Source organism: Triticum aestivum, chromosome 1B (genome assembly GCF_018294505.1).
Source record: "Triticum aestivum cultivar Chinese Spring chromosome 1B, IWGSC CS RefSeq v2.1, whole genome shotgun sequence".
NCBI classification, from domain to species: Eukaryota; Viridiplantae; Streptophyta; class Magnoliopsida; order Poales; family Poaceae; genus Triticum; species Triticum aestivum.
This window is the reverse complement of record NC_057795.1, coordinates 697,715,546-697,743,172: the sequence shown is the minus strand read 5'-3', so window position 1 is coordinate 697,743,172 and position 27,627 is coordinate 697,715,546. Positions and strand designations below refer to the sequence as shown.

The following is a 27,627-nucleotide window of genomic DNA, read 5'->3' as shown; positions in this document are numbered from 1 at the left end:
GGCAAACGTCGGGCCAGGCCGGGTTTCGGGCCGGGCTTATAAAAGCCCGACCTTCATTTCTCAAGCCTGAGCCCGGCCTGAAGCCCGAACTTGCAAAGCAGTGTTGGAAACTTATCAATCTGGCTATGCTTGCAAAGCAGTGTTGGAAACTTATCACAAACCCAGATTCTCTATGTGCAGAAGTGTTAAGAGGCAAAATAATTTCCTAATGGAATGTTACTGCAGTCCACTTTCAAAAATATATGGTTAATCATTTACATGGCAAAGCATCATGAAAGGTTTGAAAACTTTCAAAAGAGGATACATTTAGAGAATTGGAACAGGGAGAATGTCAACATATGGGGTGATCCATGGATCCCTTTGAGTCCGGATAGAAAAGTAATCTCAAGGCGTGGACAAACCATTTTAACCAGGATGTGTGGACTTATAGATCCATCTTCGGTAACTTGGGATGAGGAACTTATACGGAGCATCTTCATTCCCATGGACGGAAATTCCACTGAATGTGCAAGCTTTTGATGGTTTTATTGCATCACCCTGACATAAGAGGGATTTTTTTCAGTTCGTTCGGCCTACCATATGCAGTGGATACACACTTTTTGGGCACATGCAATGGCGTCTGAGAGGGCGAGGGGGTCTACAACTCCGGCTATGTGGAGTGCACTTTGAAAGATACAAGTTCCACGTAAAGTTCAAATATTTGGACGGAGAGCATCACAAGGGATCATCCCTCTAAAATCTATTCTCACAAACTAACATATATGGATTGATGGTGTTTGTCCAATCTGCCATCAGGGAGTAAAAGATCTTAAACACCTCCTGTTCCGATGTAGTCTTGCGAAGGAACTATGGAACCGCTTAGGGATGATGGATATCATTGATGATGTTTGTCGTGATCGACCGATCATGTTTTGTGTCATATTGGAACATCTCTTGCTTCTGCCGGAGTCTTGGCTGCATATTATGCAAAATCTGGAAGTGAAACAAGCGCTTATTGTTGGTTGTTGGTACCTGTGGTGGATCAGGCGACAAATTACCCCACAGAAAGCCATACCCTCCTTCTTTTCGGTGGTCTACAACAGTACTAGGTATAGCGGCATATCTCCATAGTTCCTGCTAATGGAAGCAGGGCGCGGGAGAAGTGCATAGATGAAAAAACCCGGACTTGAATTTCATTAACTGAATGTTGGTGCAACTGTATTTATTGAGGATGCTACAGGAGGCGTGACAGACACCTTGAGAGATTATAGAGGTAAATTCCTAGCTGTCCAAAGCAAATATATAGATAGTTTGTTTGAGATGTGACAACCACCGAAGCAATGACCATGAGAGACGGGCTCAATTTTGTTAATGCTATGGGATTTGATCGAGTGGAAGCTGAGTCAGCCTCGCTTGATGTGATTAACTTCTATAATGGTCAATCTCAATGGGATGCAGCATCGGCTATCTTCGCGAAGTGTGTGGACACAACTGCTTTGAGTGGGAAGGTCTCATTTAAACATTGTTTTCATTCTGCGAAGCAAGTAGAGCATGTACTAGCTAAATTTGGTTATTGCAACAAGACTTCTATTAATTGGACTGACGAGCCTCCAGCATGTTCGGTCGGTGCCCTTGTGAACGATGTAATTTTTGTTGCAATTTAATAAATGTAGCTATGATGACCTTCCTAAAAAAGGGATTTCCCCTCGGGCAATCCTACTCGGCAAATAAAGGAGCCCTCGCAGAAGCCACAAAAAAAAATGGGCCGGCCATTTGATAGATCCGTCTCATTTCGGGGTTTTTTATTTCGCTTTTTTTTCTATGTGTTGTTTTTTACCCCCCAATAAAATGTTTGCGGTTTTTTTGTTTCTTTTTTAAATTTCTTTTTAGAGATGGTTTCAAAATAATTCCAGATTTGAAAAAAGTTCAAAATTTGGGAAAAATGTTCAAGAAATATAAAAATGTTCGTGGATTCAAATTTTTTTTTTGTCATTTTGAACAAACTTTAATGAATTGAAAAAAAATCACAAATATTTCAAAAAAAATCATGCATATAATTTTTTTTCATGAAAACAAAAAAATGTTCAAGAATTTGTTCCAAGATTTAAAAAAAGTTCGTGAATTGAATATGTTTAGAATTTAGAAAAACTTGTTGACGAATTTGTACAAAATTTTGAAAACTGTTCAATATTTTGAAAAGATATTATCAAATTCGAAAAATGTTGGTGATTTAAGAAATGTTGACGAATTTGAATAGTTCGCAGTTGAAGGAAAATAGAAAAACAGCTCAGAAGCAAAGTGGGCCGGACCATTTGGTACTGGCTTTAGCGAAGCCACTAGAGCTCTCTCTCTCGGGAGAATAATAATAATTCCCTCAAAAAAAAAAGGTCGCAACTCCCTCGGCTCGAATCGATATCAGGGGCAAGCGTCATAAATTGGGAGGAGGGAGGCCATCAAGATTAGCAGCCCAATCCATTTTTTGTGCCACCCATCAATATATGTCGACAAGCCAGTCACCATCTGCAGAAAGGCTAGCTCACAAGGTAAAGGTATAGCTGAATCCTGAATCTATTCGAAGTGCTTTCATACACCTTCAGAATTCCTTCTTCTTTATAATATGTCACTTCTGCATAGTTTCAGAATTAATGATGCTCAACAAACTGTATGTTGCCTTAGTTTCCTATCAAGTTCATGATAAATTATGATTCTATCAATCTCAATTTTTTTTTCTGATTCTAGCTCCCAAACTTATGTTGATGCGTCTTTCATTTAACAGATGACCGCAATCAAAGCTGCCAATAAAGAGCTGACAGGGATGTCTGCACCATGCTGTTGCTTACCAGATTCTTCATGTTCTCAATATTCTCAACTTAAATATATTTTCAATGTCACGATACATACCTATATTGTTGGTGGGAACGATTAAGCTTATCCTAGCTTGATCTTATTAACAGTAACATAGAAGGGGAACATGCAAATCCTTAATAGATTTGATCATGAACTTTGAAGTCTGTTGAACATCTCAGACGGCACATACTTTAATTTGCTTGATTCCCCCTGATTGTCCACACTTGTCAACCACTAGTTCAGTAGACTAATTTGCTCTGCTTACTCTGTCTTTTTGGTGCAGGAGGATGAACTGGGACTGCCTACGGTGCCGTACGCATCAATCCGTGCATGAAAGCAACAAAAGACAATATGGTGATTGGACAAGCTCACTGTATCTTCTATATACCATTGCAATTCATTGAATGATGTCTCTTCTCCATTGTTTTTGGAATAATAATAATAGTGAGTCATGAAGGGAGCTGTTCTCTATACTGTTGTACATTCTGCTGTTAGCATGTGTGTGATTGCACTAGCTGAGTTAAATTGGTACCTAGTTGTTCCATGTCATTCTCGCTAACCAATGCTTGAAATAAAGTGTATGTTGTTCCATCCTAAGGGCAAGGACTACATACTCCTGGATACAATGCTCCATCATAAGGACAAGGACCTCATACTCCTGCCCTGCAACCCTTCTGTAAGTCATTTTACTTAGTATAGTGTGGTAATCTTCCTTTTTGACGCACCTAACTCTGCATGTTTACATTCATCTGTTCATGTTTACGTGATATCATTGTGATTGCTCCTGCTTGGTCCAAGGTATTTTACGTTGATTCCTAGAGAACAATAAAGCGTGACCGCCTGATATCGCGTCAGTTTTGGATTCCAATTTTTCATCTTCAGCTTCATGCCTTCATGGGAGCAATAGTAGATAAATATATACTCCCTCCATCCCATAATGTAAGACGTTTGTTGACATTGTCAAAAAACGTCTTACAATATGGGATGGAGGGAGTAATTATTAGTACACCATTTTAAGTACCCTTGCAGACAACAGCCGAAAGAAAGTGTCACATGCTGGTATTATGTCTAAACAAATATAAGCATAAACACCACATACATTTTACAAGCAACCCACAAAACAAATTATATTTATGCATTGTTAGAAATCGGCAAGCGAACAAACAGAGAAATATCAAGAACACGGGACACCAATTCTTACGTGGAAACCCTTTGCAGGAAAACCACAGGCACACGACGGTGATCTTACACTGTATCAGGAGAGTGTCTACAAACACATAGACGTACAATGAACCATCAACTCATCCCGAAGTATATATATAGGTGGCATATGAGTGACTTGAGTCAAAAGCGGAAACCAAAATCGGCCTCCGCTACGATAGACCCTGACTTTGGATCATATATTAACATGCATCCCTTACTTGCTGTAATGTAAGTGTGCTGAAAGGCACGGGACATGAACTAGAAGAGGGTTGCTGGATGAGTGTTTGGTATGCCTCCCGCATGGTTGGCCTTGCTTGTGGAGAAGATTCCAAGCAAGAAAAGGCCAGCCTGATGAGCAGAACTAAGCTATTCTCTTCTGTTGTTGTTGGTGTCGTCGGCCGTTCGTCTAGAATATCTTTCACCAGCATAGCTTGTTCCCCACTCGACAAAGTACCATCTAATAGATCCCTTGGATGCTTCCCCATCACTAGCTCTAGCACAACCACACCAAAGCTATAGACATCACATTTCTCTGTCACAACAGATGTGTACGACAGTTCTGCACACGATCAAAACATTAGAATTAAGAACTGACAGATAGAGATGAATGCTTCATACGTGAGAAGAACGGTTAGTACTAGTACATACCAGGAGCTATGTAGCCATACGTTCCTGCTAGTGCACTCCAGTTTGATGAATCGGGCTTAAGAATCCTTGCTATGCCAAAATCCGAGACAAAAGCCTTGAAGGTTGAATCAAGTAAGATGTTGCTGCTCGTGATATCTCGATGTATTATAGGTGGACTGCATTCTTGGTGCAAATAAGATATTGCTTGAGCCACATCATTTGCAAGAGCAATTCTCTTCTGCCAATCCAATTCCTTTGCTAGCTCCTCATTTTCCAATGTCCTGTGGAGGCTTCCCCGCTGAATGTAGTCATAGACAAGAAATTTATACGCTGGATGGGAGCAGAATCCATACATTTTTACAATGCTTCGTTGTCGGATCTGTGATAAGATCTCCATTTCATTGCAAAATCTTCTTTCATCATCCAGCTCCTCTTCGGTCCGATGAAGCTTCTTCACAGCAACTAGCTTCCCATCTTGGAGTTGTGCCTTATAGACCTTGCCGTATCCACCTGTTCCAACGATGTACTTATCGTCGAAGTCTTCTGTCGCCCTTACAATATCGTCAAATGCCAATCTTCCATCAAAATTCCAAACAGAGAATAGGTCCCTTGCTTCAGCAGTAACACTTTCTTGTGGTTTTTTCTTTTTACGACTAAGCATTATTATGACAACAATTGCGGCAACAATGCTGAAACCCACCACGAGAAAAATTGGCAAAAGAAAACCAAATGTCTTCTGTTTATGGTGACTAGCTATTGGAATTGAATAACAAGGTGGCAGGCCAGAGAGGTTACCACACAGACCTTTATTGGGAAGAAACCAACTTGCTGAAGCATTTTGGAGTAGCCGTGTTATTGGGACCGGTCCTTCCAAGTCGTTGTCGGACACATCGAGTGTTGAAAGGCTCACCATGCTTGCAAAGGAGGATGGAATGCTGCTGTTGAACTGATTATGCGATAAATTCAGAAATTCTAGCATCTCCAACTTCCCAAGTTGCTGTGGCAACACACCACTGAGGTTATTGTTGCTCACGTCTAACATGATCTGCAGGCCTGCTAAATTTCCAATCGCTTCAGGCAAACTCCCACTGAAGTTATTGTCGTTTATCTTCAAGGACTGTAGTTTCATGCAGGCCCCTAGTTCCTCAGGTATTGATCCACTCAGTCTGTTCCCAGATATATCAAGGTATCCGAGATTGCTGAGCTTTTCTATCTCTGTAGGTATGGATCCAGATAATTGGTTCGATGAAAAGGTTAGTTTATATAGATTAGTTAAAGTGCAGATTTCTGGTGGAATCTCACCGCTGAGATGATTAGATTCGAGTCTCAGCTCTACTAGGTTGGACAATTTAGACAGGATTGGAGGTATGGAACCCGTAATCATATTTTGTGCTAGGTGTAGTACCGTCAGTTCGGTAGATGCACCTAGATTTGGTAAGATCTGCCCAGAGAGTCTATTCGATGTCAAGCGCATCTTTGTGAGATGTGGATACACACCAAAATGCTGAGATATATCTCCTGTTAGTTGGTTCCACCGAAGGTCAATTCGAACCAAACTCGTGCAAGTCTTTAAACTACTTGGAATGGGGCCATTGAACATATTAGAATAGACAAAGAGATATTGAAGTCTGCCACCTAAACATATATTTGCTGGTAAAGGTCCTGAAAGATAGTTGTTATTCAACGCGAGTTTAACAAGGCTTATGACATCTCCAAATTCTTGAGGAAGAGAACCTGACAATTTGTTATCAAATATATGCAGTTCTTGGATGCTTCGCAACTTCCCAAAAGATTTTGGTATTGAACCGGTTATCTGATTTTCATAGAGGTGTAGTAGTAATAGGTTGGTAATGTTTCCTAAGCTGTCAGGAATAGAGCCAGATATTTGGTTGTCGGCCAAGTCTAATTCTCGGAGATTCTGCAACATGCCCAATTCTAAAGGTATTGGGCATGTGATTTCATTTGTATAGAGATAAAGTTCATGGAGCATAGTGAGGTTCCCTAGTTCTGGGGGTATTGAACCTGTTATTTGATTTGTATAGAGAGAAAGTTGCTTTAACATATTGAGATTGCCTATTGCGGGGGGGATGGAACCTGTGATTTGATTTTCAATGAGAAGAAGCATGTTCAGCTTGGTGAGATTGGTTATGGAGATTGGAATTGGACCTGAAAAATGATTTGAACCAAGATCAAGAATTTGCAAATGGACTAGCCTGCCTAGTTCTTGGGGTATAGGCCCTGAAAGTTGAGTACCAAACAGGCGCAAAGTATTTAGTTGGGTTAGATTTCCAAGGGTTTTTGGTATCAAACCGCTTAAGGTGATGTTGCTTAGCTGTAGAAGCTGTAGGTTGACAAGCCTTCCAATCTCCTCAGGAATGGGACCTGATACCATGTTTTGGTGAATGACAAGATCAGTTAACATTGTTAGGTTACCCAGAGATGCAGGGATATGTCCCGTGAGTCTGTTAAACGAGAGTTCAAGCTGGGTGAGACTCTGCAAGCTACCAAACTCAAACGGAATCTGTCCGTTGAGATGGTTGAAGTTGAGGTTAAGATAAGAAAGTGATGATAGAGAGCTGATATTAGTTGGTATTGGACCATGGAGACTGTTGTTGCTGAGGTCAATATATGTGAGGAATGGAAGAGCCGAAAAGTTGAGCTCACCAAGCTGGCCACGGATGCCAGCACCCGGCAGGGAGATGTTGGCCACCACCCAGGGCATGTGGCGGCCATGGCGAACAGCCGCGCACATGATGCCCGTCCAGTTGCACGGGCTGGTGTTTTCCTGCCAAGAGCTCATCTGCAGCGGTGGGCTTGCAAGTGTAGCTTTCCAATGGAGGAGCGCCGTGTGTTGAAACCTCAGTGAGATCCCTCCATGGCGCACCGCATGTGCTTCCTCCAAGAGAAGAAGGCACGGCACCAGCAGTAGGCAGAGGAACAACAATGCTGTTGAGGAAGATGGCATTTTGTTGTCCGGTGTTTGCATGTTGTGTTTGGTTGGGGGATGTGATTCAATAGACAATGGAACTCGGTTGATGAGTATTTAAGCAGTGTGTCATCAATTGTTATGAGGTCCTCAGTGAACGCACGACAGCTGATTGGAAGCTGCTACTTGAAGACTATTCTTCAGTATCTGTCGCCATCTCTGCCTCTATTTTCTTTCCTCATCCGCGTGGAAAAATAACACACGAATTATTCCTAGAAAGAGGTTCCCACGGCGTACGCCTACTCACATCTTCCCCATTTCTCCTACGTCTACAACTTATGCACTGTATGGACTGAAGTTAACATTGCAGTAGAGTTTTTATTTGATGGTATCCCCTATGATTTGTTTGGTAGTATTTCTTGTTTATTTGATCATCTAAAACTTCTCTAGTCATGCCTTAAGCCATCCTCTAAAATGTTTCTCTTTTCGCTTTTCAGTTGGTACATGGAACCGAATAATTAGCTAAAGGACTCATGACTGGTGACACAATGCAACGACAAATAGTGGGAAAAAAATCCGTGCTGGAATTCTTCAGTGTTGAATCGTGGTTCACACTAATCATTGACCCCAAGTCTTGTTGACCCCAGCAACTTATGCACTGAATTGTGGTTCACACAAATCCTTGACCCCAAGACTCGTATGTTTCACACTTGTCTTCCGTCTACAACTTATGCACTGAAATAGACTTGAGTTAAGATTGCAGTAGTGTTTTTAATTTGATGGTATATCCTGTGATTGGTTTGATAGTATATCTTGTTTATTTCATGATGCAACATGTGACTGCAGTTCCATAAAGAAATGGAAGCGGCTTGTCTCAAGCTATTCTCTATAGTACTAATGTTTCCCTTGTTCGCTTTTCAGCTGCTACAAAAGATTAAAAGCTCATTGTCGGTACTGCAACGCAATGATTAAATGTGGGGAAAATTCCCAGGTCTTGTTGGAAAAACAAGGGTTTCCGTGTTGAATTTTGGTCAATACAAAACCTGGACCCCAAGTCTTGTTGGAAGTCATGTGTCCGAGGAAAGATGAGGCAGTGGCTGCAGCCTGTGGAATTCAAAGCCTGAACAACCAAAGCATCGTCATGACGACACTGACTGAAGAAAAGTTGCAAGCTCAAGCGGGTTGACTCAGTAAATTTGTTTACAAGTAGTAATCAAAAGTGTGCAAATTATCGTTGCTGCTTTAGTACTTTGGTATCTCATAGCAGTGCATAGAGATGTACTAGTACAATACAACATATCAGAAACGGCAGTAAACACTTGTGCATTTTCTGTTCATTTGATCATGTAACTTGTAACTACTTCAGTTATGTCTTAAGCTCTTCTCTAAAGTGTTTCCCTTTTCGCCTTTCAGCTGGTACACAGAAGAAAAGATTTAGTTCAAGAACTCGATGGCAACGACAAGTTTTGTTGAAATTTTGCCACCGGTGGTTGTAAAAAAAAAAAGGTTTCTTGTGGAATTATTGCTTGCCTGCCGACCAAAGTTGTTGTGTAGCAAAGGCACCAAACCTATCATTAGAAACGAAAGAAAAAGCAAGCATTGTGCCCCTTAATATTTGCCAACCAAAGCTTGAAACTGTTTGTCTCCAGTAGTAAAGTAAACTGTTTTTGTTCCATGTCAAATTTCTAATATTTGTTGACCTGTTGACCAAACTTTCCAGCCAGAAATTCAGGTGGTGCCTGAATGTGCTTGTGCTTGTGCATTTAGTTGGACTAAAAGTCTCAGCAAACTTATTAAAAGTTGCGGTCAGAAAAAAGTAGTCCTTGTCAAAAGCAAAAGTGAAAGCCACATCTTCCTGCTCACAGAGTGGCAGCCAAATGGACCAGGTAGTGGAATTATTTTGATAAATTTATCTATTTAAAAAATACATTAATTTTGTTATGCTCACCTCACCTCCTGTCAAATCGGTTAAGATTCATCGACGATGCCTTTGCCACATCCCTGGTGAGAAGAGTGCAGAACATGTTCAGAGATTTCCAGCTCAAAGTGGTACTGTGAAAACAGTGAGTGTGTTCCCGGGTAGGCTCCAAGTCAGGATATGCTGCAGATTAAGGTGGCCAGCGATGTTGCTCAGCTATTTGATTAATGGAATCACTGATTTCTTTCCATATGAAAAAAGGGATATATTACAAAAAACACACTCCAAAAACATTTAAAAAATGTTGAGCAAGGAATATAAAAATGTTGACAAGTATTTAAAAAATGTTGAACAAGTATTTGGAAAATGTTAAACAAATATTTGAAAAACAATGTTGAACAAGTATATAAAAATGTTGAACAAGTATTTAAAATGTTGATTTTATTTAAATGCTGAACAAGTACTTGAAAAAAAAATCTTCAACACGTATTTGAAAAAAATGTTGATCATGTATATAAAAATCATGAACAAATATTTAAAAATGTTGAACAAGTATTTAAAAAAATGGAGAAGGAAAAAGAAAACCAAACAAAAAGTGGAGAATAAAAAACCAAAAGAACAAAGAAAACCAAAAAAGAAAGAAAATAAAAAAAAGAAAAGGTAAAATGGAAAAATAAACCCGAAAACAAAATGCAAAAAAGAACGAAAAAATGGAGAAGAAAAAAATAAAATAAATAAAAGGAAACGAAGAAAAAAAAACCCGGCTCAAGCCCTATTTGATTCGTAGGATTCTCAAAACGCGGGAATAAGAAAAATAAAGGGTTGAAGTGCCATGCCCACTTGAATCCCATAGGATTAGCACATAGTGTTTGATGTCACAGGAAAAACAAAGGAAGTGAAAAAAGAGGTTGGAGTGGATGCTAGATTTTCAATGAAATCTAGTACACATGATTCCATAGGAAAAATTCTTATAGGATTCAATCCTATGAATCAAACAACCAATGTAAGAAAAAAAATCCTAAGGATTCTAACTCTTCAAAAATCCTATGAAATTCCTTTGAATCAAAAGAGCCCTCAAATGGCCTACAGGGAATGCGCGCGAGTTTAAACTTGGACGGGGTGGCTAGCAGCGCGCATTTCCTACTGCTTCAATAAATTCGCGCGTGAATTGGGCCGGCCCAGTTACATTAGAACCTTCAGCGAGACATCCCGCAGCGATCGCTCAATGCGAAGCGATAAATAGTCGTTGTGGATGTCACAAGTTTTTATTTCTTTTCGCCGGTTCAGCTTCCACAAGTTTTTTCCGGGTTTTTTCTTTCATTTCCTCATGCACGGTTTTCGTTCAGTTTATTATTTTTTGTTTTATTTTTTTATTTTTCATGAACTTTCTTTAGAATTTGTAAAATCATGAAAGTTCTTCAAATCCGCAAACTTTTTCCAAATTAGAGAACGTTTTTAAAACACATTAAACTCATTTTCATGAAATTTTTAATATTTGAATTCGGGAACAAGTTTAAAGTTCACAAAAAATCAAACTCATCATATTTTTTTCAAATTCATCAACTTTGTATACTTTTGAATTCATGAACAAATTTGAACTTTGTGAAATTTCTCCAAAAATGTGATTTTCTCAAATTTGCCAAAAAATCCAAATTATTGAATTTTTTTAAGATCCACATATTCATGAACATTTATTCAAATATGTGAAGTTTTTTCAAATCCATACATTTATGAATCTTTTTAAATACACAAATTCGGGAACATTTGTTGAATCACGAATTTTTTCAAATTTGTGAACTATTTTCAAATTTGTACACATTTTTAATTGCTCAATTTTCTTAAAAAGTACTATGAAAAACCAGCTGGCTTTTTTCCTAGCAGACCAACTGCAGAAAAATTGAAAAAAATTGGCTTTTTTCATAGAATGAAATGAAAAGAAAAAAAGTTAGTCGGCGAGGCGTGCGGCAGCGAAGCGGGCGAGCGAGCTGGCGCAATATTGGGCTGCGGCCCGCTGGCATGGGTGGCAGCGCGACCTTCCTCCACCGAGCACAAGAGCGATGACCTGACGATGACGTCAGATTCTACCTATCGAGTCCAACCTGGAGGTTCCGTATCCAAAACGTATCGCAACAATATTCCACGTGTATCAAAACTAATTTTTTTTTAAATCAAAGGATACGTTCCAGGGTAGTACGCGAGTATCAGGGCAATATCTAGCTGGATATGCGTTCTTCCCGAAGTATCCGCGCAACATAGTCTCAGAGACGGAGCTCCTGTGTAGCCATTGGTGTCAATTGACTCCAATATGTTCTGGCTTTAGTGTAAAAAAACATCTTACATTATGGGACGGAGGAAATACTGTCTAGGGAACGCCGCACAGCCATAGCAAGGGTGGATGATCCAGCTACAATCGAGGCAATCGTGTGCCGGGTAGCACTCTCACTAGCAGAGGATCTCCATGTGCAGAATTGTGTCATTGCATCAGAGACCTTGCCTGGAGAGAGCTTACTGAAAAAGCGTGTTGATTTGAGGGATAGCCCATAGAAGAAAGCAATAGATTACAGCAGGATTAGTACCAGGCAGACAGTGGCGGAGCTAGCGAGGAATGGTCGAGGGGGCAAATGATGAAATATAATTTTTCGGAGGGGCCAAAAATTGTATTTCTCTCAATTTATAGCACCAAAAAATGAGTTTCTTCATAAAAAAATCCATAGGCTGGGGGGGGGCATGGCCCCTGCAGCAATACAAGTAGCTCCGCCAGTGCAGGCAGATGTCCAGGCGACCAATTCCTAACGCCTGGGTCAGGTTAAGCAAACTGCATGGGGTATGGGTCAGGCCAGGTGCCAGAGGACCGAGGGTGTCCTCGGGCTGCCGGCCTATTTCCCATGGGCCGGACAGGTGGGCCGCACTACAACTTATGGAAGGCCAAGCTATGAGGTGACCCCGTATCCGGACAACAGGTTTATGATGTCTTGGTGTGTCTTCCAAGTCAAGTCAAGAAGAATCGGCGTGTTTACTCCATCCTGGTAACCGACCATGTGTAACCCTAGCACCCCTGGTGTCTACATAAACTAGAGGGTTTAGTCCGTAGAGGCTAGAACAACAACCATTATCCTACCACTAGTAGAAAAGGGGGCAATGGTCAAGGCCAGGTCAGCCCATTAGTCCCGGTTCAATCCAGAACCGGGACCCATGGGGGCATTGGACCCGGTTCGTGAGCCCCGGGGCCGGCCGGGCCACGCGGGCCATTGGTCCCGGTTCGTCTGGACCTTTTGGTCCCGGCTGGTGGGACGAACTGGGACCAATGTGCCTCGCTCCTGGCCCACCATCATTAGTCCCGGTTGGTGGCCTGAACCGGGACCAAAGGCTGCCCTTTAGTCCCGCTTCGTGCCACGAACCGGGACCAATTAATTGCCTATATATACCCCTCGCCCGCAAGCAGAGCACTCCCACTGCTCTATTTTTCCTCCGCATCCTCCTCCTCCGACGACGAGTCAGGGCACTCCGCCTCCGCCTCCTCCTTCTCCTCCGGCGAGTCAGGGCACTCCGCCTCCACCACCGCCTCCTCCTCCGGCGAGTGACGATCAGGGCACCGGGCCTCCTTCTCCGGCGTGTGGCGGCACTCCGCCTCCTTCTCCGCCTGCGCCGGTGTGCCCGAGCAGCCGACAGCCTCCTCCTTCTCCGCCTCGCCAGCAAGGGCGGAAGAGACCCGCCGCCGCCCCGGCTGCTCCGGCGCGTCGTAGTCCTTCTCCTCCGCCTCATAAGCAAGCACGAAAGAAGACAGACACCGCAGCCGCACCGTCTGCTCCGGCGTCTAGCAGTACAGCCAGCAGAGGCGGGAGGCAATACCGATACGGTCCTTCTCTTAAGCCTCTAGAGAAGTTACCGTACGAGAGGACCAAGGAGGAAAACGCGAAGATCGTGCAGGCCGAAGTGGACGACTTCTTTGAAGGGTTGAAAGCAAAGAGACATCCACCTCCGAAGGAGAAGGTAGATCCGGTGAAAGCAAAGCGCACTCTCGATGCCCTGAGGAAACCGGCAAAGTCTCCGCCGAGAACCAACTATGAGTGCATTACTGAACAGACATATCTCCAAGCGGAGCGGTTGGGAAGTACTGTCAGACATCAAAGGTCAAGAGAACGAGCAGCTGCGAAAAAAATTGACCAGCTCGGCGAACAAGCAAACCAATCGTGCCCCCCGCTCAATGTGTCTAGCGGCAACATCGTCGCTAATGCTCCGGGGATGGTGGCCAGTTATGGCAATCTACAAGATTACCTGCCTGACGATCAACTTCCTGATTTCATGGAGGTGGACGAACACAGATACGAGTTCGGGAAGCCTCTCGTCAAAGATGAAAAATCTCTAACAACAATGATGCGAAGATTCCATAATTGGTACATGAAAACCCGCAGAGAGTCTGGGGGGACGAATAGTTTGTATCTGAACATTAAAGAGGAGCACGACCTCGTTGGAACTGATCTGTTGTGTGTTCCATTTGAGGAGTTCTTCGCGTTCTTCAATCAAAAGGCCCTCGATAAATTAACGGGTCTTTTGCTACTGCCTGTAAGTACTATTTCTGTCATTAAGTCTCTATATATAGCTCGGCTCTTTCATTGCATGTATTTATAATTAATTATCCTCAATATATTATGCAGATTGAAGATCGTCGAGTGCAGAAAACAAGAAATTTATGATATTAGGTTCATTAACACAAATATCATAGATGATATTCAGGTTAAACAGCACGCCGATGAGGCCGAGGCCAACTTGCTACAATCGTTGATCAAAAATCAAAACAAAGATACCATACTCTTTCCTTACAACTTCGAGTGAGTGTTACTGTCGTGTGCATATTCGGTTTCCCTTATTACTCGAGCGAGGTTATAGTAATGTAATTGATGAGTTATGCATGCGTGCGCAGCTTCCACTATGTTCTTCTGGAGATTAAGCTTGAGCGGGGACTAGTAACCGTCTTAGTCTCGAGACGAAAAGATCCCGATACCTATGCGAACATGACTAAATTGCTCAACAAGTAAGTTCAATCGATCATTATCGCACCATATCGGCAACTTTTTGTTCATATCCTGATATCTCAAGTAATAATAATTATTTTTTGTCTTGCAGGGTTTGGAAACAATTCACCGCAGAAGCTCCGGGACTGCCGAAGGAGCTGCGATATACAAACCCAAAAGTAAGTACTACTGGCTAGCTAGTTGCGCGCATCTCCCATTGATTCTATAGCTATACTTTCAAAAATGTCATTTATAATGCTTCATTATCAGTTTGATTGACCTCTAATTCTCGTAAAGTGCTTGTGGCAGGAACAAGGGAATGATTTCTATGGATACTACGTGTGCGAGTTCATGTACAACGCGACTTTGAAAAATAAGCGGAGCTACTCTAAAAGACAATATGAAGTGCGTAGCAATAATATTCACAATTTCATTTTATTACACCATCATTTCTGCTGAGTTTCATTCATATATATGTATTAATTAACCCCCTTCTTCAAATTAGACGTGGCAGATGCGGAATGAACTCCTAGAACCAGATCGCATGAAAGCAATTCAAGAGGAATTGGTGGGATTCTTTCTTGACCACGTCATCAATAAAGCCGGAGAATATCATGTGGAAGTTGATTTCAATTGCAATTGTAATTAAGAGATCTTACATATTGTATATGTATGTAGCCAGTAGCGTCGGATAGATAATACGAAAACTTGTTGTTCGGCCAATCTCTCGGAGAAGGAGAGGTCGATCGATCACTTCTCTCGGTATGCATGACGAACTTCTGTACTTAATGGTTCCCTTCATTTTCTTACTAGCTAGCGTGTTGAGGGCCTCTCTATGTATAGTACGTAGCGTCGACCAAACACGGACATAAGAGAGGACACTTCTCTCTATTAATTATCTAGCTAACATAATATATGAAACACCTAAATTAACCCCCCAAACCCCTCCCCCCCCTTTCAAAAAAAAACAAAAACCCCAGCCACTGGAATGCTGACGCGTGGATGCCTTTTGGTCCTGGTTGGTGCCACCAACCGGGACCAAAGGACCCCCTGCCTGGGCTCGGCGCACCGGCCACGTGGAGGCCCATCTGTCCCGGTTCGTGTTAGAACCGGGACTAAAGGGGGAGGTATTAGTAACGACCCATTAGTCCCGGTTCATGAACCGGGACTAAAGGCCCTTACGAACCGGGACAAATCCCCCCTTTTCTACTAGTGTACTAGCCTAGGGTTTAGTTCATCTGATCTCGTGGTAGATCGACTCTGCAATCCTCATAAACACAAGTAATATAATCGAGCAGGACGTAGGGTTTTACTTCTTAGAGAGGGCCCGAACCTAGGTAAACATTGTGTCTCGCGTTCCTTGTTCCCCATTGATCCAAGATCCATAGTTCGGGACCCCCTACCCAAGATCCGTCGGCTTTGACACCGACATTGGTGCTTTCATTGAGAGTTTTGCTGCTGGATCGCCAAGGGATCGATGGCTCGCCTGATCATCGGAGATGGCTAGCCAAAAATCCGCACTAAGTAGAGATACTACTTGTGCATCCAGAAACCTCAAACCCAAATCCATGTTTTCAGAGTCCACCATACCTACCTATGGATTGAGTAAGATCCTTCAAGTATGTTGTCATCGGTGCAAAAGGGCAATAAAAATTGCTCCTAAATGTGTTGGTTCCTTTAGTGTAAGGGAAAATAAGCATTGTACGAACTTGTGATGGCAAAGTAATAAAAGCGATAGACTGCATAATAAAGGTTGCTATCATAAGGGGCAATATAACGTGACATTCTTTTGCATTAAGAGATTGAGCATACAAACCAAAAATTGCATGACAACCTCTGCTTCCCTCCATGAAGGGCCTATCTTTTATTTTTATGTATTTACTTATGCAAGAGTCAAAGTATTTTCCTCTATTCCTTTTTATTTTTTCTTTGGCAAGCATCATGTGATGGGGAAAGATCTAGGCACATATATCCGGTTGAATGTGAGTGAACATGAGTTATTATTGTTGACATCACCCTTGAGGTGAATAAGTTGGGAGGCGAAACTATAAGCCCCTATATTTCCATGTGTCCATTTGAAACCTTTTGCTCATATGTATGCTGCGAGTGTTAGCAATCATAGAAGATTAAATGATGGTTGAGTATGTGGACTTGCCAAAAGGCTTTGATACGAGACCCTTCCTGAAAATATGATGAATTGTGGTTGCAAAGTTGACTGAGAACATAGTTTGTTAGTTTTCAATAAATTTTATGCTTTGTACTTCGATGTTTTGTGATGAATTGTTACTTGTTCATGAGAAGTTATATGATAAAGCTTTATGATAAAGTTTGTTGCTGTTATAATAATAAGCATGATGCTACTATGTCCGTATTTTGTTTTTATCGACACCTCTCTCTCTAAACATGTGGACATGATTTTCGATATGGGCTTTCGCTTGAGGACAAGCGAGGTCTAAGCTTGGGGGAGTTGATATGTCCAGTTTGCATCATGTTTTCCTACTATTAGTTATAACGTTTTTATGCATGATAACACTTTATGGAGTAATTATAATGCCTTTTCTCTCAAAATATGCAAGGTTTACACAAAGAGGGAGAATGCTGGTAGATGGAATTCTGGACCTGAAAAAGCTATGTCAGAGATACCTATTCTGCACATCTCCAATGAACTAAAATTTTACGAAGAATTATTTTGAAATATATAATAAATATTGGAGAAAAGAACTACTTGAGGGGGCTGCCAAGTGCCCACAAGACACTAGGGCGCACCAGCACCCCCAGGCGGCCCCTGGTGGGTTGTGGGCAACCCAGCCCACTTCTGGAGCCCATCTTTTGGTATATAAGGTCTTTTGACCTAGAAAAAAATAATAAGAGGAGGACTTTCGGGAAGGAGCGCCGCCGTCTTGATGAACTTGGACGGGAGCACTTTTGCCCTCCGGCGGAGCGATTCTTCTAGGGCAACTTCCCTCCCTGAGGGGGAAATTGAAGACATCGCCATCACCAACAACCCTCTCATCTTTGGGAGGCCAATCTTCATCAACATCTTCAACAACACCATCTCATCTAAAACCTTAGTTCATCCCTTGTGTTCAATCTTTGTACCGGAACCTCAGATTGTACATGTGGGTGACCAGTAGTGTTGATTACATCTTCACTACTGGAAACAGAGAATTTGCCATCAGTCAACTCTTTGCCGTCTGCTAGAGGATGGAAAAGAAGGCCTTTGTCGTCTTCTTATAAAAAATGGACGGCAAAGATCCTATTTGCCATCAGCCAGTTCTTTGTCGTCTGCTGGTGAACGATGAAGATTCTTTGTCGTCCGCTAGTAGACGACAAAGAGGTGGGGAACCCACCTCTTTACCGTCTACTAGCGGACGGTAGCAGACGACAAAGATTTGAGTATGTAACGGCCATTCCCCCGCCTCCTCTCTCTCTGTTCTCTCTCTACCTAACCCCTAGCCCAACATCGCGCTACCGGCCACTGTGCCCCCGACCCCCACCACGCCCCCGACCGCACACCGTCGCCGCCCCCAACCGCCCCACTATTGGGGATATAACTGGTGGGTATAAACCACCCAGGAGGGGCCGGTTTAACCTCAGAGAAGTTTCCAATATTGAAGCCCATGAAGTTATAGAAGACGGTGACATATGAAAGAAACATAACAAGGGAGCCCAAAGCCCAGAGGTGGGTTAGGGCCCATAGACATAAACCACCATAGGTGTGTAACTTGTGATGTAAGGTAGGAAAGAGTAGATACCGAGCCGAACACATTTATGAACTGGCCTCGGGATTCTGTAGACCGACGGTCGTCAACCTATGTATATAAAGGGACGACCCGAAAGCGGTTTAGGGACAAGAAACAACAACTCGAGAGCCAGGTTACGCGTATTTGCTCCCTGGTTATTGAAACCCTATCAATTCCACCTCAACTGGATCGTAGGCTTTACCTTCACCGCAAGGGGCCGAACCAGTATAAACTCCCTGTGTCCTTTGTCCGTTTTAACCCCTTTAAGCTAATCTCGTTGCGATGGCTCCACGACTAAGTCCTCACACTAAGACATCTGACGTGACAATACCATGATAGTTGGCGCCCACCGTGGGGCTATCGCACGATGGTTTCAAGTTCTTAGAGGGCAATTTCGAAGGACTCAAGGGATACGCAGTGGGCCGGATGACCAAGAGTCATCGCGACAAGCTCTACATCAACGACGCAGGCTGGGGCCCCGACGCCAGCTCAATCGACTACGTGTACCGGGTCCCCTTCAGAGGAATTCATGTCTTCATCGGCAAGATCGGTGAACCGGGCCCTGAGCCGGACATCTGCGCCGACCTCATCGAGACGGCTCAGCGTGCAAGACCCGCCCGGGTTCAACCCGCCATGAAGTGTGCGTTCGTAGGATTCATCAATTGTGTAGAAACTGAACCGATATCCGACGGTGAGACGGTTGTCTATTCAGATGGCAAATCATCCACCGGTGAGACCGAGTCACTGTACCAACTGCAAGATGGCCGGTTTAGGGGTTGTTCCGATGGCGACAGTATTCCGGACCCCCTTGAGCCGACAAACCGGGTTGCGATCTTCATGGCCAGTATGCAGCCCGCGCAGCACTCCTGAACTGCGGCATCATTAATTTCCGGATTGGCAGCGACAACGGCAGCCAGGGCAGGAGGCCCTGCACGCCCGCCGGCTCAAGTCCTGTCCGGTTTATTGGATGCCTGGACGACATTGTTGACCACAGAGGTTAACCCGAATAAACGAGATCAGCATAACACGGAGGTCACAAAACTGCGAGATCAGATAGCTTAGGCCAAGGAGGACTTGGCGGCTGAGCAAGTCAGGATGGCTGAGGAGCGGGCCGCTTTGGATGCTCAGGCACAACGGATTCAATCGGAATCTTATCGGCTCAGGCTGGATCAGAACGCTTCAAACGAAGTGACGAGGAGGAGGCATCGGTCTCATCTACCACCAGTTTATGAAGCAAGGAATCTCTTTAACACACCAAGAGCGGGAACTAGTAACCCGGCAGCAGTAAACCGGGTTGAAGCACCTGGGACAGGAGCGCCGGATCAGCCACGGACGACGGACCCGCCTCGATAGAACCATGACCCGCCTCAGTACGTGCCAACACCACTGAGTCATTTTTCTACCCCCTTTAGATAACATGATTGCTGCGCGTCGCGATTGGCAGCTATTCCAATGGAAGGCGAGTCTCCGACAGCGGTTGAGACACGACGAGCCAGAGATCTCCTCCAAACGGCTTTGGTTCAGCAACAGGCTTATTCATATAGTCGAGACAGGATTCACTCTGCCCCTCACCCGAGCCGGAGTTACAGCAGGCATATTGAAGAACCGACCGTGTCGAGCAGTGAACGGAACCATAATCCTCCCCGTGGGACTAACCCGACAGGAGGGGGAGCTGATGCCCAAGGCGTAGTGGACCAGGGCAGAGCGCGTTGGGAAGCCGAGTTAGCTGCACAGTATGCGGCATGTCGGCCTACTCCGGTTCGTCCAACGACCTCAGTGGAAACAGGTATGACCTTTAGAAACTTGGGTGTACCGTGTTTAGTGCCGGCCTTGCGCAATGAGCGTTTGCCCAAGGATTTCGAGGGTCCTCGCAAGGTGCCTAACTATACAGCCGATTTATCTCCTGAGGCGTGGATTGAGAGTTATGAGATGGCCATGGAATAGCTGGATGTTAGTGAAGATGCGTGTGCTAAGTATTTCCCCCTGATGATGGAAGGGACGGCCCGAACTTGGTTAAAGGGGCTCCCAGCTAACTCCATCGGATCATGGGCCGAGTTAAAGGCCCAGTTTATCCAGAATTTTAAAGATACATGCAAGCAGCCCATGTCAATTGTGGACTTAGCCGCCTGTGTCCAAGAAGAAGGTGAATCGATGACTCATTGGGTGCGCTGGGTCTCAGCGATTCTGCACTCGTCGGATCGTATCAATGCCGATTCGTCGGTCTTGACGTTAGAAGGCAATTGTCGTTTCAAGCCCCTGAAGCTGAAACTGGGGCGGCTTATACATCATTGTAATGACATGGGGACACTCATGGCGGCCTTGGTTAAGTACGCCGACTCTGATGGTACCAAGGACCCTGAGTCTGATGATGAAAAGCCGGGGAAGGGAAAGAGGAGCAGCAACACCAAGGGGCAGCAGCTTAATCAACCTTGGGCATCTATTAAACCAGCCCTGCCCAAGACACGGGATGAAGGAAAGGCCGTCCGAACACCTCTGGAAAGATTGCCTCATCATGAAGGAGTTCAAAAATTCGAATTTTTACCAAGATGGTCAAGGACGGTGTGGCGGTTCAGGATCCGGTTTCTGTGGACCGGGTTATGGTGGAGGCGGCTCAAGCTCGGTATTTCAAGGTAATCCGGGCAATCAGAACAACCAGGGTGGTTACAACCAGCAGAATAATCAGGGAATTCAGCAACAGTCGGGTTATTAGAGCCACCCGAAGCAGTTGAATAGTGGCCAGTATCATGTCTTCACCACTAGCTTATGCAAGCGTGACCAGAAGCTTCATAAGAGAGCAGTAAATTCGGTTGAGCGGGCAGTCCCACGTTATTTGTGTTGGTCTGAACAGCCCATCGTATGGAGCCGAGAGGATCACCCGCCACGGGTTGATAACCCAGGTCACCTGGCGTTGGTAGTGGCACCTCAGGTTGGAGGGTATAAGTTCACGAAGGTACTCATGGACGGAGGGAGCAGCATCAATATCCTCTATTATGAGACCTTCCGTCGCATGGGGCTGACAGATAAAAACCTTAAATCGTCAAACACTGTTTTTCATGGTGTGGTACCTGGTAAATCAGCATACCCGGTTGGGAAGATAGCTCTGGAGGTTGCATTTGGAGATGATCATGATTCCAGATCGGAAACCTTAACCTTTGAAGTGGTGAAGATTAAGAGCCCTTATCATGCTCTGTTTGGACGGCCGGCTTATGCTAAGTTCATGGCCCGGCCCTATTATGTTTATCTGCAGCTCAAGATGCCAGGTCACCATGGGACCATCACAGTACATGGGAGCCGTAAGATAGCTTTGGAGTGTGAAGAGGGTGATGCAGCTTACGCCGAGTCGGTTTGCGCAACTAAGGAGTTAAAATTTTATAAGGACAGTGTTGATCTGGCGGATATGACATCATTGAAAAAGCCAACTACAGAGCATGATCCGGCCTTGAAGTTTAAATCGGCTGATGAGACTAAATTGGTTGATTTTGTTCCTGGCGATTCATCCAAGCAGTTCAGTATCAGTGCTATGGATCCGAAATAGGAAAGCACGCTCATTGAGTTCATCCGTGAGAACCGGGACATCTTTGCATGGAAACCTTCTGACATGCCAGGTGTACTGAGGGAACTCGCTGAGCACACTCTCAATATTGATCTCAAGTTTAAACCGGTCAAGCAGTTTCTTCGCTGCTTCAATGAAGAAAGGCGCAAAGCCATTGGTGAGGAGGTAACCTGGCTTTTGGCGGCTGGGTTTATCATTGAAGTTTTTCATCCAGAGTGGCTGGCTAACCCGGTGCTGGTGCTTAAGAAGAATGGCACTTGGCGCATGTGTGTGGATTACACGGATTTGAACAAGGCTTGTCCAGCTGACCCCTTTGCTCTCCCTCGTATTGATCAGATTATTGATGCTACGGCTGGTTGTGAGCGCTTGAGTTTTTTGGATGCTTATTCTGGTTATCATCAGATCAAGATGGAGGTTAAGGACCAGGAGAAAACAGCTTTTATAACTCCCTTTGGAGCCTTCTGTTATGTGTCTATGCCTTTTGGGCTCAAGAGTTCCCAGGCGACTTATCAGCGATGTGTGCAGAATTGCCTTCACAAGCAGATTGGGCGCAATGTTCATGCTTATGTGGACGATATTGTGGTGAAGTCCAGGAAGAAGGAGACATTGATAGATGATTTGAAGGAAACCTTTGATAAACTCCGGGTTTATAAAATGATGCTTAACCCGGCCAAGTGCGTCTTCGGTGTACCGGCAGGCAAACTCTTGGGTTTTGTGGTGTCTAACAGGGGCATTGAAGCTAATACGGAGAAGATCAAGGCCATCACTTCTCTGGCTAAACCGGCGTGTATCAACGACGTACAACGTGTGGCGGGTCATATCGCGGCACTGAGCCGGTTTATCAGCTGGTTGGGAGAAAAAGCTATCCCTTTATACCAGATGATGAAAAAGACAGACAACTTTGTCTGGAGTGCTGCTGCTGCGGCGGCGTTGGAGGGCTTGAAGAAGCAGTTAGCCGAGCCACCTGTTCTTGCTACCCCCATTGATAAAGAACCATTGTTGTTATATGTGGCTGCTAACGCCCGGGCTATCAGTGTGGCTATTGTGGTGGAGCGCAAGGAGGCAGGTAAGGAGTATCCGGTTCAGCGACCGGTTTATTATATCAGTGAGGTGCTTATTGAGTCGAAGCAAAGGTATCCACATTGGCAGAAGCTTGTGTATGGAGTTTTTATGGCGATCCGGAAGCTTAAGCAATACTTTCAGGGCCATCCCATCACGGTGGTCAGTTCTGCTCCTTTGGGAGATATCATCCAAAACAGGGAGGCAACTGGCCGAGTTGCTAAGTGGGCTATTGAGCTTGGACCTCACGGGTTAAAATATATGCCTCGTGGACTTCATCAATGACTGGACCGAGTTGCAGGCACCGGAGGATAAACCGGATAACACATACTGGTCTATTCACTTCGACGGGTCCAAACAATTGGAAGGCTCGGGGGCTGGAGTTGTTCTTACTTCCCCTCGAGGTGACAAATTTTGTTATGTTCTCCGCTTAATGTTTCCTTGCACTAACAATGCAGCTGAGTATGAGGCCTTGCTCCATGGTCTTCGAGTGTCTAAGGAAATGAACTTAATACGGGTACGATGCTTTGGGGACTCCAATTTGGTGGCTCAGCAAGTCTTTGGTACTTGGGATTCTAAGGATCCACTCATGGCGGCTTATCGACGTGAGGTGGATGTTATTGCTGGTCACTTCAAGGGTTACCAGGTTGAGCACATTGATTGGCACAAAAATGAAGCGGCAGACGCTTTAAGCCGGCTGGGGTCTCAGCGTAAATGTCACATCCTAGCTAGTCCATGCATTAGTGTGTGCATCATGTTTAAATATCATTTGAATTTGAAATGGGGAAGGACAGAACCCCCAGCCCCCTCTGAAACCAACTAGGGTTTACTAAAAACTTTTTCAATGAACCTGAAATGCCCTTCTAAAATGTCCATCATTTTTGTCTTGGTTCAGAACCTCTGCCAAAAGTGATGCACAGTTTTCTAGGTCATCCTAAGGTCTTTGAGTTAATTCATAATTATTTGAATTTGGGCATTTTAAATTTATAAAATATTTCAAATGCTCAAATATCTCCAAACTAAAATGTTTCATGTTGGAAATAATCCAACCATGGACCAGGAGCAGTTTGGTGATTTTAGGAGTTGCCTAAGTATTTTTAATAATTCAACAAAGTTGCAGAAAAATAGAAAAAGGGAAATAACAGAAAACTTACCTCGCGCCCGCTAACCGGCCCACCTGCCGGCCCAGCCCAGCGTTGCGCCAGCGAGCTGCTTGCCGGCCAGGCAAGCAGGCAAGGTGCTCGACGGCGAGCACCGCATGGGTGCCACGCACCTGCTCGCCGCCTCGCCGCTCCACTCGCCTGGCTAACGCCGTGGATCGATCCCTCTATCTCCCCCGAACCCCCAGACGCCCCCTCTCCTCCCCGGCTCCTCTCTCTCGCGCTCCCCCGCCATGGCCGACGCCACCGCAGCCACGCCGTCGTCGTAGACACGCTCCCCGCCGTCCGTGCTCCTCCTCACTGTGTCTAGGAGCTCCGCCGCCCTCAACTACATCAAGCTAGCCGAGCCCCGCGTGCTCGAGTAGCCCGAGTCCACCGCATCGACTTCGCCCAAGTCCACCGTCGCCGGAGATCCCCTTCAACGCCGTCGTCGCTCCGGCCCGTCCCCGGCCGCACCAAGTGTTCCGTCGAGTTCCCTGTGAGCTTAACCATCTTCCCCTCCCTTCCTTTCTTGCCCCCGAGTTGTGTAGTGACCTCCCGGAGCTCAACCGCACCCACCGCCGCGGAGCTCGTCGCCGACGTGCTCCCGGTCACCCTCCGGCCACCACTTGGTGTCCATCGTGCTCACCACGTCACGTAGCACCTAACCAACTACTCCCCGCACCTCCCCGACCCCTCTAGCCTCAAGTTCGCCTTCGGCCGAACTCCAGCGGCCGCCTAGGTCATCGCCGGCGCCGATTCCGGCCGCCCCGACCCCAACCGACTCCACCAGAAGCTGCGGCATGTTCCCAGCTATCCATAGCCACCCTCCGCGGCTCGTTTGGTTGCCGAAACGGCCAAACTCACTTCCGCCGCCGCGTCGGGCTCGCCAGCGGCTAGACGCCGGTGCAGCCGACGTTGACTTCGACCACGGTGGGCCCTGGTTGACTCTTATGAGTCAATGACAGGTGGGGCCCAGCCCTGTTAACTAAATAGGTTTAGTTTTCATTAAACTTTAGCTAAACTAATTACCCTGACACCCTGGACCCACAGTCAGGTTTGACCTGGACGTCTCCGTTGACCCTGACGTCATTCTGACGCATGGCTGACGCAATAAATTAATTTCTAGATTTATTCTAATATAGGAAATTCCAGAATATAGTTCAAACTTCAAAAATTCATAACTTTTAATCTGTAACTCCAAATCAAACAAGTTATATATGAAAAATGATCAGAAAAATCCAATCTATCCATCTGTACTATTCTCATGCATGTTTGAACAAGTTAACTTGCTGTTTAGTGCAAAACATGATAAAGCACTATTTAAGATCACAAATGTGTTTGGAATTTGAATCTTTGGTTCAAATTAGCTCAAACCCATCTGGTCTTAGTTGCATTAGCCCAACACACTCATACTGCCATGTCTCATGCATGCATCATATTGTTGCATATTGTTTGGTGACGTTGTGTATCGGTGTTCTTTGCGGCAGGTTCTGCCTCCGAGGAGTACCGTGATTACCCTAGCGAAGAATCGTATCCGTGCATCGATCCATCAGGCAAGCAACCAACCATTTGATCATATCGATACAATCCCATGTTCTCGCTCTTGCTCTCTTTTACTGCATTAAGACAACGCGTTTCAAACTGCTGTGTGCTACGGTAGTTGAACCCATTTCCTCTGCATGACCTGTCATTGCCACAGTAACTAGATGAAACCCACTAGCATGTGTAGGAGTTGATTGAGCCATATGTATGTGTTGTTCCTACCTTGCTATGCCTGCTATGCTTAGAGTCGTGTCAGGTCTGGTTCATCTGGGTGATGGGCTAGAGTGAAATGATCATGTCGGTAATGAGAGTGATGTGGTGAACACGATTTGGTAAAGGTATCGATGAGAGGCCATGTAGGAGTACATGGTGGGTTGTTTCATTGAAGCCGACCTTAAGCACTGAGATCTGTATGTGTGATTTAAGATACAGCTACTACCATGCATTGGGCCCTGAAATATGACCCCGCTCGACTTCTTATTCACCCTAGTCCTCTGTCCAGGAGTTGCAAGTAGTTTCTGGTGTTTGTAGCCTACTGGAGGCCGTGGGCAGCGCTGACCGTAGGGGTGGGCTGTGATGCGGTAGGTACATGGCCGGGAATACCGGACACCCGTTAGGTGTCACGGAACCCTGTACACATCGTTCGGGGCCATATGGGAAACCTCGGCCGGACTCCCTGCGGATGGAACCTGAATAGGCGATAAACCTGGACTAGAGACTTAGGTGTTTAGGTAGGTCGTGGTCTACACCCACGTCGGCTTTCGCTTGAAGTCTGCCGAGCACATGTCGTGTGCAGACGCTAAGTGGTGGAAACATGTATGAAGAAGTACACCCCTGCAGGGTTAACATGATCTATTCGAATAGCCACGTCCGCGGTAAAGGACTACTTGGTTGCCTATACAGTTCATAGACAAGTGAATGGATACTACTAAAAATCTCAAGATAAGCGTGAGTGCCGAGGATGGCTCCTCCGTAGGAAGACGGAGGTGGATCCTCGGTGGTGTATTGAGGTGGTGAGTAGTGGACTCGTGTGCGCAAAACCATTTCAAGTTGGAGTCTCGTAGGATAGTTTAGCCAAGAGTCAAAGCTGGCTTGCTGCAATAACTCCACCAACCCTTCTTGATAATGTGCATGTATGTAGGATCTGACGTAAGTCTTGCTGGGTACCTTTGTACTCATGTTGCTATAATTTACATTTTACAGAAGGCGTTGCAACCCCTTCTGATGGGTTCTTCGTAGACGTTGACATCGACGAGTAGACTAAGGCCCAGGTGGTAATCCTGAGCTTGTGAAGGTCCACTTAGTATAGCTAGGCTTTCCAAGCCTCTTTTATTTTACTAGTTGTCTGTACTCAGACAAGTTACTTCTGTTGCTGGTTTGTATGACTGTATGACTTGAATGTGGGTCGTGTGACCCGTACTTGTATGTATGTTATGTATGGCTCTCTGAGCTTTTAAATAAAGTACTTGTGTCGTAGAGTCATGTTGTGATGCCTTGTTGTATTTGCACATATCGAGCATATTGTATGTATTATTGAAATGCTTGGTATGTGTGGGATCTGACTATCTAGTTGTTTATCTTTAGTAGCCTCTCTTACCGGGAAATGTCTCCTAGTGTTTCCATTGAGCCATGGTAGCTTGCTACTGCTCCGAAACACTTAGGCTGGCCGGCGTGTGTCCTTCTTCGTTCCTGTGTCTGTCCCTTCGGGGAAATGTCACGCATTGAGTACCGGAGCCCTGTTAGCCCGCTACAGCCCGGTTTACCAGAGTCCTGCTAGCCCAGTGCTACAGCCCGGACCCACTTGCTGATGACCGACACGTTCGATGCTGTGTCATGAATGCCTGTCCCTGTAAGTCTGTGCCACTTTGGGTTTACGACTAGCCATGTCAGCCCGGGCTCCTTATCATATGGATGCTAGCGACATCATCATATACGTGAGCCAAAAGGCGCAAACGGTCCCGGGCAAAGGTAAGGCGACACCCGTGGGAATACCGTGCGTGAGGCCGCAAAGTGATATGAGGTGTTACAGGCTAGATCGATGTGACATTGAGTCGGGGTCCTGACAGCAAACTGGTG

The 27,627-nt window shown here is 45.0% G+C and overlaps 1 protein-coding gene across 1 annotated transcript; it reads right to left on the bottom strand.

The window, feature by feature from the left end:
* Positions 1-3,838: 3,838 nt before the first annotated feature.
* On the bottom strand, positions 3,839-7,657 carry LOC123102049 (MDIS1-interacting receptor like kinase 2-like). Its single transcript, XM_044523327.1, has 2 exons — positions 4,678-7,657; positions 3,839-4,588 (listed from the first exon to the last, which is right to left on the bottom strand). The coding sequence occupies exons 1-2, from the start codon at positions 7,640-7,642 to the stop codon at positions 4,230-4,232; spliced, it is 3,324 nt and encodes a 1,107-aa protein (XP_044379262.1). The 5' UTR covers positions 7,643-7,657; the 3' UTR covers positions 3,839-4,229.
* Positions 7,658-27,627: the final 19,970 nt, after the last annotated feature.

Bases quoted from the DNA above. Each gene is read 5' to 3' on its own strand.
- LOC123102049 (XM_044523327.1), bottom strand. From the start codon at position 7,642: ATGCAAACACCGGACAACAAAATGCCATCTTCCTCAACAGCATTGTTG. The intron at 4,589-4,677 runs GTATGTACTAGT...GATCGTGTGCAG, and splicing joins GTATGGCTACATAGCTCCTG to AACTGTCGTACACATCTGTT.